At 43.9% G+C, this 12713-nt stretch overlaps 1 protein-coding gene across 1 annotated transcript in view; it reads right to left on the bottom strand.

The window, feature by feature from the left end:
- Positions 1-1233: 1233 nt before the first annotated feature.
- Positions 1234-12713, bottom strand: part of LOC144766967 (uncharacterized) — a 58325-nt gene continuing 46845 nt past the window's right edge. The window contains exon 2 of the mRNA XM_078650648.1: positions 1234-4443. Coding sequence (XP_078506774.1) covers positions 1431-4289 — 2859 coding nt within the window. The 5' untranslated portion in view covers positions 4290-4443 and the 3' untranslated portion in view covers positions 1234-1430. The remainder of the gene's footprint in view (positions 4444-12713) is intronic.

The raw sequence follows: 12713 nt of genomic DNA, 5'->3' as shown, positions 1-12713 counted from the left end.
TACATCAGTGATGACATCCACCTGTGAGTGTAAGTGTTTTTATGAGTTTATGTGTGTTAAACATATATAGTTACCTACTACAAAAGTTAAATTAGTATACTAGGTGCACTACGACTGAGTGATACTACTTCTAACATAGATTATATGAGTGGCTGTGTGACTGTATCCTTGTGTGTAATGGTGTGTAAGTTGCTGTATCGGGCTATAGGTGGATATGTGAGTAGTTGTGTGGGTGAATCAGCTGCTGTGTGAGTGGCTGTATTGGTGAGTGAGTGGGTGTGTCAGTGGCTATATGGGTGAGTGAGTGGGTGTCTGAATGGTTGTATGAGTGAGTGACTGGGTGAGTGAGTGGCTGTTTGAGTGGGTGTTTAGGTTAGTGAGTTGGTAGGTATGCAAATGGATGTGTGAGTAAGTGTGTGAGTGCTTCTATGAGTGAGTGGGTGGCTGTGTTGAAAGGCTGTATGGGTGAGAGAGTGGGTGTATGAGTGACTATGTAGGTAAATAAGTGGATGTGTGCGTGGCTGTATGGGTGAGTGTGTGGCTATGTGAGTGGCTGTACAGGTGAGTGACTGTATGAACGGTTGTATGGGTGAATGAATGATTGTGTGACTGGCGAAGTAGGCGGAACAGGCAAATCTCCACACTCTCGGGGCGGAGCGGAGTTAGCCTCCCAGCCGCACTATTAAAACATTATAAATAAGGATTTAAAACACCTTACCTTATCGGCGGTGTCCCCTGGCTTTCCTCCTTCTCCTTTGAGACTTCTTCTTGAAAACTGTGCATTTCTCGCAAGGAATGCGCATGCGCGGGTGGCGGTGCATGCGCAGCTTTCCAGAAGAAGATGTGATGGAGAAGGATATTTAGGTATGGGAGTGCCTGCACTATATGGTGATAAAGAAGTAGCTAGAGGGTGGGGATAAGTTAGTTAAAAAGCCCCAACCCAAACCAAAGTTAGTGGGGGCTGCAAGGTGGCAGTAGGCATGTTGTTGGCCTTTCATTTCAGGGCCTCATTGCGGTCTTCCATACTGCTAAGGATCGTGTGGCACGGAAGAGAGATCAGTTGCTGGTGGGATGGCTTCTGCCTAGCAAAACAGTTGTTCTAGGGATGGGAGAATTGGTGCCTATGATCCCAACCCTGAGGGAAAAAGGCAAGATTTCACTATGTAAATAAGTCTACGTTTCACCTTGTTTTACACAAATTCAAATAAAATACCTATTGACACAATATACTGATCTGGTTGGTGTGTAATAACATTATTTATTTAGATTAAAGAAATCATAAATGTTACTGGCTCTTCACTAAGAAAGATATTGCTCCATAATGGAAGTGTGGAAAGGCCCTTGTCAAATAGAATTGATCCTTCATATTTTTCTTGCTTGTTCATAATTAAGGAACTGATATTTTCAGCAGATTTTGGCTAATGGGCCTATTAGTAGTCATCTGGAATAGTCCCACGCAAAATTGGGTTATTTTCTCCTCCGTCGTCCAGTGTTTTTAAGGCCATATTGACTTTGTGCCAGAATAAGTGTACCTCTTCCTGCTTCTGTGGCCAACGGAGGTAGGTCTTTCTTTTGACCAGCTTTCTCATCCTATGATATGGTGACAGCCTCTCTCTGGGTATTTCTTCTAGGAAAATCAGAATAAGGACATCCTTACGTTCATCAAAAAGGCGGAAGCTGGCCACCTGCATCTCACTGGAGCACCACTCACTCCCCAAGTAGTGTTCACTGATGACACAGATGGTCTTGCGACTTGCATAGATGTTCTCCACAATGTTGTCCAAAATTGGCTTCCCTGGCTGAAAATCTCGGTGATGGAGGCATAGCTTCCACTGGTATTGTTCTTCAAGTGTTGGAAGAAGATCTCTCATCACCCACTCTTCATCATGCCTGTTATATGAAATAAATGCATCATAGGTATATTTTGAATCCAATTTTCTCTTTTGTTTCTTATCGTAGAGAAAAGCAAGTAAGAGGTAATAAGCATAGGCCACCTGCCACCTGAACAAGTGATGGATTGTGCAGCAAGCCATCACCAGTATAGTTCCCCCTGATGTGCTTATGAAGAGGATAAACTCATAGCGTGGGCACCACTTGGTTTCGAATTTGTGTAGGGGCTCTCCCTTGGATCCGGGTGGATATGCACAGGTGTATTCGTAGAAATGCAGCACTTGGGTTTTCAGATCGTTGAGGGACCAATTCAGGAAGTCCTTGTTATTGCAATCACAGGTGAAGGGGTTCTGCCTGATATCTAAGAAATTGAGGAATGGTAGAGCCTTTATGTGCTGATCTTTGATAACTTGCAGTTGATTTCCCACTGCACGTAAAAGAAACATTTCAGAAAAATTTACATGGAGTACAAAATCCAGGGATTGAAGCACAGTTCTACTAATATGCAGTTGACTTAGGTTTGTCACTGGCTGGAACACAGTTGGATCAATTGTGTTGAGAAGGTTATTGCTCAGGTCTAGTTCTTTGAGTTTAGGGGTGTAAGTAAAAGTGGTTGGGTCCAGAGTGGTTATAGCCAAGTTGCCTGCATGAATCCTCTTGACAGATATCAATCCTTCAAAGAAATTTGCCGGTAAATGAAGTAGCCCTGTGTGGGCTTGACTGTTAAAAGTGAATATTTGTAATGACTTCAGCTGAAGAAAAGGAGGTCTTTTAAGTTTTTCTGTTGAAGCATAGGATATGTAATTGCTAAAAATTTGCAGTTCTTTGAGGGAGGTTAATCCATTGAAGATCCCTTTTTCTAATAATGGACTGCCAATGTTGTTACCGGCAATTATTAGAGTTTCTAAATTACTGAGGCCATCAAAAGCTCCTGCTTCTATTGATTCTATCTGGTTCGCCACTAGATTAAGAGTCTGCAGGGCAAACAAGTTTACAAAGGTGTATTTCTTGATGGCAGTGAGTTTATTTTTCCTTAGTTCAAGTGATTTTAGCATCACTAAAGCTGGAGAGAAAGGTGCAGAGATTTCTAAGAGTACATTTTTACCAATTTGTAATTCCACCAATCTGCCAAGTGCTTGAAATTGAGAAGAACTGAATAGTTTTATTATTTGGTTACCGACAAGGCTGAGATGTGTCAGTTTACTGGCAGACGCAGATTGATTCATGAAAATGTCTTCAATATTATTGTAGCTAAGGTCCAACATTTGTAAAGATGGCATTTGTACAATGTCATCTGACACAATAAAGAGCTTGTTATATGCCAGGGACAGGACCTGCAGAAAATGTAGGTGTTTAAAAGTCAATTTGCTTACCTCCTGGAAATTGTTCATGGACAAATCCAAATGTGTTAGAGAAGTGCAGTTTTTAAAGACATCTTCCTTCAGCCCTGTGAAGTTGTTGCCTCGCAGTTGCAGAAACGTAAGATTTGGATGGAAAGAGCAGATCTGTTCCACTAGATTGTCGGAATCTGTCAAGTTTAAATAATTGAGTTGAATGTTCTCCAGAGAAGAGCAAGAAAGGCCTTGGATAAGACCGGACAACTCTGCAGGCTTCATATTAACACCACTAAGCATTAAATTCTTTAGTGCTTTTAAGAAACAGGGATCTTTAAAAAACCATGTGATAGAATGACCCCAACCAACGTATGAGGTATCCAACGAGAGGAGATTCTGGAAAACATTGCTGGTCATGTCAATTTCAGAGAGCGGATTTCTTGAAATGTCTAGATTTGTGAGGTTCATGAGGGTGCCTCTCAAATCTTTAGTTGAAAAATTATGTAAACCATTGCCGCTGATCTGTAACCTCTCTAAGGTCCTCAGCATGAACACCGCATGCATTGAATCCAGGGTCTGCAACTTGTTGGATGCCAAATCAATCATTCTTAGATTTTTCATGCTTGAAAGGGCATGTGGCTCAATGTTGGTGATGCTATTGTGGCTGAGCAGAAGGGTGGTGAGGCTGCTCAGCCCAGTAAACATGTTGCTGGAGAGGTCAGTTAGCCTATTTTTGGTGAGGTTCAATAGTTCCAGTCGGCCTTGGTTGGAGAAAGTTTGACTATCAATGGTGCTGATCTTGTTCTGGGAAACATTCAGCACCTGGAGTCGGCTCAGGTTATGGAAGTCAATCGCCTGAAGGTCGGAGAACCTGTTCTGGGAGAGATCCAAGTTCACCACCATTACAGGTAGAGACCAGGGAACTCTTGACAAGCCCACGAGATAGCAGAGAACCTTCATGTCCTTTCCCCAGACTCCTTGCACTTGGCAGCCTTGTAGGGAGAAACATGCTACCCTCTGGGCAGTTACGGACAGCAGGATCAGTGTTACAAAGAGAGAGATCATGGCCTCTGTAAGAAGTTCTATTTAGCAAAAAAAAAAGCTGATAACCCAATTAAATAGTTCCTCTAAAATCTAGAGTGCAGTCACAAGCTGGTCCATTGATTAAAATTCCTCACCCAGGCTCTGTTGGATATCTGCGTTCTTTCCTTCACAAGAGCTGTGGAAGAGAGAAGAGAATAGGAAATTAGAAAAAACATAAACAAATACATGTAAATCAAATGCCTGTGCGCAGCTCCGCATTTCTTCCACAGCTCTGTGCGTAACATAACCTGCCTTTCAACCATGAGGACTGCACTAAGTTACTTTCTTCCAAGTGGGGAGGCATTTTGGTGGAATTTACCTCCAACCTAGTTTAGGTCAATAAGTCCAGTTAGCCACCTCATAAAACCATATCTGGCAGCTTTGTGGAGTTCTTCCACCTGTTTGAGGCAGCATAACTCTAAAAACCTGCTAGCCTTATGTGCATTGTTGTTGGAAGTCAGTAACTTTAACACTGTTGGTACTTTGACAGAGGAGGTAAAATAATTGGTCCTTCCTTAATGTCTATGTGTTGTGGTGCCTATTTGGATGTGCCATGGTTCAAGTTTACAACAAGGGCCATCCAATAGCACCTCTCTATGCCTGCTTTCCTGCCGGGGGCCAGGACTCAGAGCCCCAGGCTGCACCGTGTAGATAGCGTTACACCCAGTGCCAGGAGGCACAAGATATAAACCAATGCGGGCTCCTACAGCTAGGGACATGCACGCGCAGTGCCCAGGCCAAGGGATGGCCCGTCCTTGCCCGTCAGAGCCCAGAAGAGGCTGGGCTGGGCCCGGTCTCTTGGTTCCTGGATCCAGACACCTAACTGACTTCAATATTTGTTGTACAACAAGGGGCAGCCTGATTAGAGCCTTCTTGCATGAGTGAGTCTGATTTACATTTGTAATACCCCTTATTTGGAATGGCGGCTAAACTAAAATCGACGGGGGGGAAGCGGTCACTCCAAAACCATCTCCAAACTCTACACTCGACTGCTTCCTCCTACGGGTCGCCAAAGCCATGGACAAGGAGATTCAGGTTGCAGAGCAACGTTTGTCAGTGGAAGGGGGTTCGGTGGTCTTATTACTGGCCCTATTACTGAGGCTACTGCACAAGCTCTTCCAACAAGTGACCCCAGTCAGAACAATCATGTACTCAATAGAAGTCTAGCTGTTTCATCCCCTGTTCAGTGCCCTTTTTCTTTACCTACGGCAACTCCAGTGCATGAAAGCCCAGCTAAAAGGAAAAAAAGGGTAAAACATTTGGAGCCTTCATGGGTGTACGGACTAGATCCAGGAAAAAGATCCAGGATTTAGCCCCGGAAGCTATTGCTGACACATTGAAAAGACCATCTCTTATGATTGGCTCTAACACTAATTCGCCTCTCCACTCTGAGGAATTACACCCACAAACTATTGTAACACTAATATCATGCATAGAAAAAACTATTGACAAAAACTTTCTGCCTATCCTGGCTAAACTTGACAAATTGGAGTCTAGCGGGGAACTAATTCATAAATCAGTTGCTGATATATTATCTGGGGCAGGGGTAATAACGAAAATATTTGAAGGGGGGCTGATTTTCATGGGGGCTCAAATTCTGGTGAGGGGCTTTGTAGCAGAAATGTAGATTTACCAACTTGTACCTTAAATACTGGAACTAATAGGAATGATACTAGGGCAGTACCACATAAACAGATAGGGCCCTTACGCTGTAGTCACCTGGGGAATGTAAGGTTGCCCCCTAGTCACATCGGGCCTATCCCCTCCAATTTAACTCCCACTGGGAACTTAATTGATTGCAGTCAACAAACACTTCCTGAAATGTTGAATCAAAATGGTCTGCTTGATCAAGACGATAAGGTGACACTACATCTTCCCCCAGAGTGTTGCCCCTATGTGGCAATCCTACCTAATGTCCCCGTTACAGGGAAATCAAAAAGAATCTCTGAAACAGTTGAAAAACAAAGTCTGCCACTGGTTAACACAGAATACAAATTTTTCAAATACCAACTATAGTGACAACCTGTTTCTAAGACGGATAAGCTGGGTTGGCCCGTTACGTAAGTCCATAGCAGGAGATTGTATCATCATAAATTGTAGATCCTCAATGCTAGCGGGACAGTTTCTTAGCTGGGGGAAGAATCCATTAATCCAGAGGACAAGATTAGGGATTGACATTGTTCCACTATTTTTTAAAGGCACTTTGAATGTGCCGGCCGAAAATGTACCAGTTATTAAGTCACTCATTAAGAAGCCTATTGCGAGACAGGAGTTCCCCTTTTTGGAACTGAGAAATAGATTCCAACCTTTGACTTACCTGGATTCTCAAGATTGACTACCCATTGTAACTACCAACTCACAAATGATATCTGAGGAACCATCTGCTATTCAGTTCGAAGAGTTTATCAAAATCAATACTGGTAATGAAATTGTACACTGTGGCCCAATAATTAAGCATTGCCATACGTTTCAACAACTAGATTATGAGAGAGCAAAAATCACTTTAGGATAAGGTGCTCAGGAGCCCATGTTAGAAATCCAGGATTTGAAAATCTTATCCTGAAACATTGCAGGCATGAAGTCTAAGTTAATTGACCCTGTAGTGGTGTAAGCTAGAGGGTGATTTCCATCTATGCTTGTTCCAGAACACCTGGGCGTTTGAGCAGGTACACAGGGTCTGGTTCACTACTTTCAGTGTAAAAGCTAGGTAGTCTTCAGTTGGCTGCCCAGCCGGTGGTTTATAATTCTGGGTTAAGAATACATTAGCATGTAAAACCAAGGTGCTGGAACTAGGTTCAGAGGAAATACTTGGGTAGAACTGACTTCCCTGAAAGGAAATATCCATTTTAGGCTTTTTAACATTTACAATCTCTTTAGTAGTCCTCACAAGTTATCTGACACAATAATCACATTAACAAATTAACTTGACTCAACAAAGGGGAATTATCAACTCATAGTAGCGGGTGACTTTAATTCACCATTTGATCCGGTTGACTATATACAAGAGCTAATATATGATAGAAACAAAGCCAGAGGGATTGATAAGCTTCAGATTAAACCTATTAAGAAGTGTGCAAGGGTGGGGCAACAGGTTTTATCATTCAGCGTTACCCACGGGGTTCGAGCCTGCAATGGTCAGACACTTTCAGACATAGAAGCATGCCATAGAAGCTAAAACCAGGATTGACTATATTTTGGTTGATCTTGATCTTTGGCCAAACGTCAAAGATATAGTCGTACTAATTCGGGAGGATAGCAACCATAATGCTCTGGCACTTACGCGGTCTGGCCTAGTACTCTTATATGGACAGTTCGGGCATAAAACTGTCCCTGTTATCACCATCAATTCTGTTATCACCACCACTCTTATAAAAGAGTAAAATGGCCACAAATACTGGCTGATCCAAATATTCTCCCTAAAATATATTCTGAGGTTGTGCAGATTCTCCCCAACATGAGTAATACTGTTGCTAACGCAGATGATATTATGGCCACATTCCAGCAATTGACTTGTACACTAAGACCATTTTTTTATAAATAGTGCAACCAAAATTCATTCTCACGGAGTACCGCCGCGTGGTATAATGAGGTTTGCAAAAAAGCTAAGGATGATTTAATTGTGGCTGTAAAGGAAAAATCTCGCATAGATATTATAAATAGTAGGAAGCTGTATAAATTGGCACAAGACAAGGCAAAATGGGATTGTGAGTCAGGAAATTGGCGCTCACTCGTAGAAGCATCAAAGCAGAAGGACAGCCGATTATTCTGGCATCTCCTGTAGAAAGGGTCATCTAAACAGAAAATTGAAACAGATTTCCATATACAGCCTCATGTTTGGGAGGAGTAGTTTAAGCATCTTTATGCAGGCAATCGGGTTGCCCCTTATTTAGGTTTACAGTTGAATTATTCAGACCATACATTAACTGATGAGACTGCTATTACAATAGAGGAAACTATTACAGCTATTAATTCTCTACAGAATGAGAAAGCCCCGGGCTTAGATAATCTTCCAGGAGACATGTACAAAGCAGGGCCTAAAATATAGGGATCACTGCTACAAATGTTTTTAATGCTATCTTGTGTGGTGGTGAAATCCAGGTGTCCTGGCGAGGCGCTGAAATTATTCCACTATACAAAAAGGGAGACAAAGGGTTTCCCGCAAATTATAGGCCCATTAGCCTTATAGACGTCTCGGGAAAAATCTTTTGTAAAATTATTTTAACCAGGATTCAAAATTGGATTGAGGAGAATAATATTTGATCAAATCTCAGGCAGGATTTAGGGCCTCCACAAGGACTATAGATCAAGTTTTTAGATTTCTTCAGCTAATGTGGAAGGAAGTGACCATTAGAGGAGGTCACTTGGATGTTGTGTTTGTGGACCTGAAATGGGTTTGGACTCAATACAGCATACTCAACTCTGGTCAGCCCTAAGAGATCTGGGACTCTCACCATATCTACTTAAAATGTTGATCCGCCTGCACCATGACACCTATGCAAAGGTCAGGTGGAATCTTGATGGCAGTCTTTCAAATGATATTTCTGTTTGTAAGGGAGTATGCCAGGGATGTGTTCTCGCTCCAACATTAATTACCCTGTACATAAACGGGTTAATAGGAGAGTTCTATGATTGTGGAGGTGACCCCCCAAAATTAGCGGGCAGTCCTGTGCCCTCTCTGCTTTTTGCAGATGATATGTTACTCATTGCTAGGATGCCAAAGGGGATTCAGAATATTTTGAACAAATTTGATAAAGCCTGTAAGGACAGAGGATTAGAAATTAATTGTTCTAAGACTACATATATGAGGTTTAACCCCCATATATCCAAAATGGGTAAATTGACTCTGGGCTTGCAAACCATGGAGCAGGTTAAGGCATTTGACTACCTGGGAGTACAAATTAGTGATAGGCTGATTTGGACACCCCGAATCGAAAAGAGTACTTTGACTCTCCAGTATGCCGACTGCGCAATAGCTGGGAAGGCTAGAGCGTCTCCATATCGACCTCTCTCCCCAATTTTGGAACTTCATAGGGCTAAAGGTCTAGGAGCAGCCCTGTATGGGGCTGAGCTATGGGGACTGGAGAATCTCAAGGATTTAGTCCTTGCTGAGAATACATTTATTGGGGTGATTCTTAATCTACCCGTGAACACTCCCCACTTCCTGTTAAGGCTTGACCTTGGTCTTAAACCTATTAACAACTTTGCCATTCTTAAGGCTCTCTTGTTTTGGGAAAGGATCTGAACCAGTAACACACAGGTTTCGGTGAAGGAGGCCATGGAAGAGCTACTGACACTACAAAAACAAACAGGCCACCTGGTGTGGTTCAGAAAGATCAAGGAATGGTTTTTCAAACTAGGGCTGGGGCCACTGTGGGAGGATCCGGGGTCTATAACAAAACAAATGGTCCCTCTCCTTAAAAAAAGGTTATGGGAGTACATGGATACCGAAAGTATTGATGGTATTGCACATGGTACTTGAACTTCTAGTTTTATAAATATAAAAGGATGGTTTGGTTTTGAAATGTTTATGGATGACATCGAACCTCCCCAGGCAAAAGCTCTGTACATTCAATTTAGTTACGGAGTTCTTCCCCTTAATTCTAGGAGACACTCCTGGGAAAATGCATCTGTAACATCTATTTGCCCGACCTGTCATTTCGTACCTGAGACTCTAGATAATTTGTAGGTCTCGCCTGAGCCAATGCGCTTGTGCATTACTCCGGCGAGATTATAGTAAGGGGAAAAGAAAAGTCTACCAAAACGGCTGCGGATCGCATACAGTTCATGTGATCTATGCACGTGCACAGATCCAGCCACATAACACACCACCATTGTCTGTACCTTGGCATCAAACTTCAAAGGCTGCCGCTCCCCCCCCCCCCCGCCTCAGCAATGCCGAGAGCTTGTTTCTGGACGAAAGTGAAAGCCTACCGGGCTTGTTTACAGCAGCCTTGCTCCTCAAATGCTGTTGCTGTGTTGCCATCTCTCTAGGGACACCCAGCTTCAAAACACTCCACTTGTTAGCTGCAAAGCTACATCCGCTATGCTTTGCCTCTAGACACATAGACCCCTCGCAGACTGTGCTGACTCTGCCTCTCCTAATTCTGAGACTGACCAACGCAGTCACCACACAGTCTCCTCTCTCTGTCTTATGATGTCTGCCCTGCCACCATTTACTTTGGACCCTCACACCTCCTCACCCTCACACCCCCTCACCCTCACCCTAACACACCCTCACCCTCACATACCCTCACCCTCACACACCGTCACCCCCATCACCCTCACCCCCGTCACCCTCCCTTACCCTCACACCCCCTCACCCTCACACACCCTCACACACCCTCACACACCCTCACTCACCCCCACACCCTCACACACCCTCACACACCATCACTCACCCTCACACCCTCACACCCCTCCCCTCACAATCCTCTCACCCTCACTCACCCTCACCCCCTCACACCCCCACCCACCCTTACCCTCACACACCACATCACTCAGGAGCAGCACCACAACACTCAGGGACACCACCACATCACTCAGGGACACCACCACATCACTCAGGGACACCACCACATCACTCAGGGACACCACCACATCACTCAGGGACACCATCACATCACTCAGGGACACCACCACATCACTCGGGGACACCACCACAGCACTCGGTGACACCACCACATCACTTGGGGACACCACCACATCACTCGGGGACACCACCACAGCACTCAGGGACACCACCACATCACTCAGGGACACCACCACATCACTCAGGGGCACTACCACATCACTCAGGGACTCCACCACACCACTCAGGAACACCACCACATCACTCAGGGACACCACCACATCACTCAGGGACACCACCAGATCACTCAGGAACACCACCACATCACTCGAGGACACCACCACATCACTCAGGGACACCACCACATCACTCAGGGACACCACCACATCACTCAGGAACACCACCACATCACTCAGGGACACCACCACATCACTCAGGGACACCACCACATCACTCGAGGACACCACGACTTCACTCGGGACACCACCACATCACTCGGGGACACCACCACATCACTCATGGGCACAACCACATCACTCAGGGATACCACCACATCACTCAGGGGCTCCACTCAGGGACACAACCACATCACTCAGGAACACCACCACATCACTCAGGGACACCACCACATCACTCAGGGACACCACCACATCACTCAGGGGCACCACCACATCATTCAGGGACACCACTACATCACTCAGGGACACCACCACATCACTCGGGGACACCACCACATCACTCGGGGACACCACCACATCACTCTGGGACACCACCACATCACTCTGGGACACCACCACATCACTCTAATACACCACCACATCACTCATCCCAACCACATCATCACTCAGCACCACAACAGCACTGTCCTTGCTTGCTACCAACAAGCATTGCCATAGCCAATAGGACTCGAATTAGGAAAGTGTAAGCTATTGGCTTTGTGAATAACAATGCTATTAATTTATATATTTTCAAAGCCAACACGTATTTAAAAAAATTGTCATTTACAATACCAATTGCTCACACTTTCCTAATGCGAGACCTATTGCATTACAAATGCTTGTTTTTTTTCTGTCCATCTTTTACTGACCTTCGGAAAAACTGGTTAATTCCTGTCTGTCGTCTATTATCTTTTACATGCAATGTTGATGCTTTACGCATTTTTAAGACGAATACCACAAGGTGGCTAGTATTTACAATCTCAAGATATTTGCTCTTTGCTTGGTGGAAGAGGTCAAAAATGATCAATAAGGTCTCTGTGAATTTAATTTGATTATGTATGCCACCATGTTGAGGGGTCTCAAATCGGACACCGGGGAACAGAATTATGGAATTTTACAAATTTAATTTTCTGGAATGTGGAAATTGTCTCTTCTTAATTACTTTTACAAATTTTTGAACTTTTGAAAAATATTAATATTGCTTGAGGCATGTGATAGCTCGCTTTTTAAATCATTCTTTTATCATGCAATGAAATGAAATATTTTACTGTTTTTAAGGGTATGAATTTTTACTATGTAAATGTTCGTACTCCTGATCGAATAAATACATATATATAACCTGCCTTTCAACCATGAGGACTGCACTGAGTTGCTTTCTTCCAAGTGGGGAGGCATTTTTGTGGAATTTACCAAAGAGGACGCAAAATTATTGGCCCTGCCTTAATGTCTATGTGTTGTGGTGCTGCGTTAATTGGGTGTGCCATGGTTCAAGTTTACAACTTTACTCTTGAACACAGATCAGGCAAGAACTAGCAGGGGGTTTGTAATATGCACTCTTTCCACAGAACATTGAGAAGCCATAAGAGGAGATCTGTGGATCAGCATATTTTGGTTCTCACC

The sequence above is a fragment of the Lissotriton helveticus genome, chromosome 7 (assembly GCF_964261635.1).
Source record: "Lissotriton helveticus chromosome 7, aLisHel1.1, whole genome shotgun sequence".
NCBI classification, from domain to species: Eukaryota; Metazoa; Chordata; class Amphibia; order Caudata; family Salamandridae; genus Lissotriton; species Lissotriton helveticus.
The sequence above is the reverse complement of the archived record's forward strand: the minus strand, read 5'-3'. Positions and strand labels throughout refer to the sequence as shown.